General features: G+C 37.8%; 1 protein-coding gene across 3 annotated transcripts in view; it reads right to left on the bottom strand.

The window, feature by feature from the left end:
* The window catches only part of LOC107686625 (solute carrier family 45 member 3), a 35,010-nt gene that overhangs the window by 8,410 nt on the left and 21,465 nt on the right, over positions 1-5,135 (bottom strand). For all 3 annotated transcript variants that reach the window (XM_016483683.1, XM_016483685.1, XM_016483684.1), the window contains exon 3: positions 1,585-2,397. In XM_016483683.1, the coding sequence (XP_016339169.1) occupies positions 1,585-2,397 (813 nt within the window). The remainder of the gene's footprint in view (positions 1-1,584; positions 2,398-5,135) is intronic.

A 5,135-nucleotide genomic window follows, 5' to 3' on the forward strand; every position in this document is an offset into this window, starting at 1 on the left:
GAGTCTAGGTATTTATTATGTCTATGGTGTAGACAACATCACTGATTATAATGGGTTCTATTCTACTCCGGATGCGAGCGGCGCGGCGCGACAAAATACAATAGCGCGATGTGACCGATGTGATAAGCATGAGTTCTGGGCCATGGCGCATAAACACCAGCATTGACTGAGTGGCTGCGATCAGCTCCGGTGGCCGTAACACAGGCTTTGCCAATAATATCGGCAAAACGATATATCGGTCGGGCTCTACATTTTATGGTTGATAAATTCATATCGATATATACCACATTTTGTGGAATGCCAAATTTTTTTATCATCTAAAATGTGCTGCAATTTATATAATGCAATTAAAATCATGCACACAAAACTTAAGAAAAGTGCATACATTAAGATTTGTGTTGAATTAGAGAGGTACACTACCTCTCATTTTGCTTTGAATACATTTTTAGGCTTGCCGTTTATAATTGATGTTTGTAATGAATGCCACTATAATTTATTGTTATTTTATACATACAGTGGTGTGAAAAAGTTTTTGCCCCCTTCCTGTTTTTTTAATTGTTTGCATATTTGTCACACTTAAAAGATTCAGATCATCAAACAAATTTTAATATTACACAAAGATAACCTGAGTAAATATAAACTGCAGTTTTATTGTGAATTATGATTTCATTTATTAAGGGAAAAAAGCTGTCCAAACCTGCCTGGCACTATGTGAAAAAGTAATTGCCCCTGAATCTAATAACTGGTTGTGCCACCCTTTGCAGCAACAACTAACTATTTTGTTTCTCATCTGTTTTTGAATTTCTTTAGATCGCGGCATGATGTGTTGCTCTTTAAGTATGCTTCTCTTTGTCAGACAGGTTCTATTTAAGTGAATTCTTGATTCAACAGGTCTGGCAGTAATCAGGTCTGCGTGTGGCTAGTGAAATTTAACTCAGCTTTCTAAAATAATGTGGTTAATCACAGTTCTTTCATGATTTAAGAGGAGGGGCAATTAATTTTTCACGTAGGGCCAGGTAGGTTTGCACAGCTTTTTTCCCTTAATAAATGAAATTATCATTTAAAAACTGCATTTTGTATTTACTTGCATTATCTTTGCGTAATATTAAAATTGGTTTGATGATCTGAATCTTTTAAGTGTGACAAATGTGCAAAAAAATAAGAAATCAGGAAGGGGGCCAACACTTTTTCACACCACTGTATAATTGTTATCCCTGTTTTGTTCTGAACACCGTTAAATTTAAAGAATTCTTTTTTTTTTATTTATCAGTATTTTACAATATTTTCTAATATAATAATAAAATGTGACTTGTACACCGATGCAACTTAAATTCTTTTTTTTGTTTCTCTCAACAATGCAGTTTTTACCCAATCTACTTTCTGGTAAATGCAGTAATCACACTATTTTTTTATCAGATTTTCCCTAAATTGAGCAGCCCTATACAAGGCCAAATATGAGTTTACAAATCAATTACTAGTTTAAACAGAACAATAACTTATAGCGGACAAAGATGAATCATTCAACAAAGACCACAAATGTGCTTTAAAAAATAAATAGGGTCGATTTTGATTTTACTTACTAACCTTCATCATAGCGCTGCCTGAGAGCGGTACCCGGAGCGGCGCTGGGAACTCCTTCGTACAATCCCTCGCCGACAAAATCTGTGTAGAACAGCATGAAGGACATGACACCCATCCAGCTGCAGAGCTGCGCCAAACACAGTTGTCGCATGACATGCGGCACGTGGCAGTAGCTGCGATAAATGACCGGTGTCATGGACCAGCAAGTCCTCAGCAGGCACATGAGCGGGCCGGACTTCAGAGCCCGCAGCTTACACTGAAACAGATAGCAGCACGAGCGTGGAAAACACCGTCCGGATTCCAGGGTGGACGAGGGCTCCTCGGACACTTTCATGGTCACTAACACGCTGACCATGAAGATGAGGATGAGGAGGGAGAACAAGCACTCAGCCTGACCACCCAGGTAGAAGGAAAGGAGCCCTCCGCTCCAGTCAAGGGCGGGTAGCAAATAGCCTACGCAACCTCCAAGGCTTACCATGAAGGAGAACATAGCGAAAGCCTGTCCGCAGTCATCACGTTCACGGTAGAGGTCTGAGAGTAACGCCTCCAGTGGCGTAAAGCACACCTGTCCGCAGAAGTCCAATAGGCCCACGCCTAGGATGAGCAGGCCCACCTGGAGAGCCTGGTTGCGGCGGGTGCTGCCCCAGCTCAGGTTGGCGGCCAACACGTCAGCATGTGGTATGATAAAAAGGGCAAGGAGAACTCCCAACGACAGCAGCCATATGAAGGGTCGCCGTCGGCCGTAGCTGCTGTTGCAGTGATCGCTGGCTGAGCCAATTAGGGGGATGAAGACAAGTCCCAGGACAGGTCCAATACCTAACGAAAAAGTATATGAATATTAAACAAGACATTTTTTTTTTTTGGCATTGGAGACAACATGTCAAAGAATCACAGCCATGGCATCTATCTTTTGGCTTCGTCTTCAGCCTGCTGTAATGCTGCCTGTAGTTTAAGGTGACCAGTCTCTGGCTCTGCTCCCTCGTCCCCACAGCTTTTCTAATTAAAACAGATGACTCAGTGCACTGGTTGGGCACTGATTCCCATTTCGATTCAAGTCTAGATCTTCAGCAGCTATTTTTATTCAAGTGCGTGGTGGAAACCTGAACATGCTCAAAATGCAATTAAAAGTTCACTGGAGTCAATTTACTCAGTGCACATGGTACAAATCTTAATAGGTTTAATGGAAAAAGAATATAAAAACATTAATTAGTTAATCATTACTCCACTATTCAATATCACATGATCCTTCAGAAATAATTAAAATATGCTGATTTGCTGCTGAAGAAATGTTTCTTGAAATGTTTATTAGCCATGCTGAAAACACTTGCTTAATATTTTTGTGGAAACCATGATGCATTTTTTTCAGGATTCTTCTAAGAATAGAAAGCTAAAAAATACAGCATTTATTTGAAATAGAAATCTTTTGTAGCATTATAAATGTCTTACCTGTCACTTTTAATTAATTTTATTTTGTCCTTGCTGAATAAAAGTATTAATTTCTTAAAAAACATCTTACAGGCCCCACACTTTTGAACAGTAGAGTATATAGTGTTTTTGAGCCTAATTTATGCTGGGGGGTTTTGGCATCATGGCAATGTTTGCAAACTCTCACATGCTACAAAAACATTTCCACAAGAGCTGTAAACCGGAAAATGGAAGCATGTGTGGAATATCACACCTAAAACAATTTTAAGGCAACCGCATGAAAGGCACAGAGCAGGTATTGAGAAACCATGTGTAATGTAAGGAATACTGTAGAGAACCATGGAACTGTCTACCATAAAGAGATTTATTTAAAGGGGTCATATGATGCGTTTTCAATTTTTCCTTTCTCTTTGGAGTGTTACAAGCTCTTGGTGCATAAAGAAGATCTGTAAAGTTGCAAAGACTAAAGTCTCAAATCCAAAGAAAGATATTCTTTATAAAAGTTAAGAGTCAGCCACACCTACCTAAAACGGCTCGTTCTAACACGCCCCAACATACCTAAAATACTGTTCTTTTTAGCAGCATCATATGACCCCTTTAACAATGTCGGTCAACTGCGCCTGTAAGTCAGCACAAGCTGTTTTTTTCCCAAAGTGGAGGAAGAGTGGGCTTCTGCCCACTTCCTTTTAAAGGTGCCTTTGTACTGTCTGCAACAGTTCGAGACAATTAATCATATGATTCTTTTATATACTACACAGTGCAATTCATTATAGTCATCCTAATTGTTTCTGTAGCTCCAATGGAAAATCATGGCTTTAACAAAACCAAGGTCATGGGTTTAAGTTCCAGGGAAAAAAACGTATACCTACAATGCACTGTTAGTTCGAGAAGAGGTCACAAACAACTCATCACATGAGCATCAATCTGGTCCAAAAAGCCCATGTATTTCTCAGGTCACCATAACATTAAAATGAATAAAATGCCTCCAAACCCCACTCCATTAAGAAACAGTCCAACAAAACCTCTGGAATCACGTATAACCACACACAAAACCTTTTGAAAGCACTTCTAATGGCAACGACATTATGAGGTTATATAGCTTGTGAATGGAAATGAGCACAAAGGATCTTTCTTTGCTTTCCACTGCAGCTGTTGACAAAGACAGCGGTGTGTAGTATGTATTAACACACCACGCATCTTCTGTCCGTCTGGTGCAAAGTGGCCACATGCACGTTTGTGAACTGCTTTTTTTCTGTTTTGGTTGCAAGGCAAATAGTCTTGGAGAGAGATTCATTTACAGCAAAAGCCATGTGGAAGCCATTTGTGGGCAGAAAATAATGCATCTGTTCATATGGCATGCTGAACAAAAACTCAAACACAGAGGCTAAATATTTAGAGTCATAGGGCTGGTTATTCTAGGATGAAATTAATAAAAACAATCATGCACGTCGCTGGACATTTGTCTCTTGTAGACAAAAGCGAATAATTCTCTTTGAAACTGCACACTTTAAATAGTTTGAGACTGTGGCATACATAAACCACTAATGTATTTATTACTAATATTTAAATTCATGTTATATATAATAATTATATATTTTTAAATTAATCTATTGTGTAGACTACTGTTAAATGTTTTAAATGTTTTTGAAACAAGTTTCTTATGCTCACCAAGGCTGCATTTACTTGAGTCAAAATATAGCATTGTGAAACATTATAATTTAATACAAATTTACTTACTTCAATATACTTTAAAATGTAATTTATTCATGTGATGCAAAGATGAATTTTCAGCATCATTACTCCAGTCTTCAGTGTCACATATACAGTGTCACAGATCATCTAATATGCTGATTTGCTGCTCAAGAAACATTTAGCATTATTATCACTGTTGAAAACTGTTGTGATGCTTATAATGTTTGTGATGCTTATTATGTATGTTTTCAGGATTCTTTGAAGAATAAAAAGTAAAGAATTTTCTTGACTGTCACTTTTGATCTATTTAATGAATCCTTGCTGAATAAAAGTATTAATTTTAGAAAAAAGTACTGGCCCCAAACTCTTGAACTGGCAGTGTATATATACATTTCAATTACTATTTTATATATAATATATACTAATCTATATTTTTA

This window comes from Sinocyclocheilus anshuiensis, unplaced genomic scaffold (genome assembly GCF_001515605.1).
Source record: "Sinocyclocheilus anshuiensis isolate Anshui unplaced genomic scaffold, SAMN03320099.WGS_v1.1 scaffold1102, whole genome shotgun sequence".
NCBI classification, from domain to species: Eukaryota; Metazoa; Chordata; class Actinopteri; order Cypriniformes; family Cyprinidae; genus Sinocyclocheilus; species Sinocyclocheilus anshuiensis.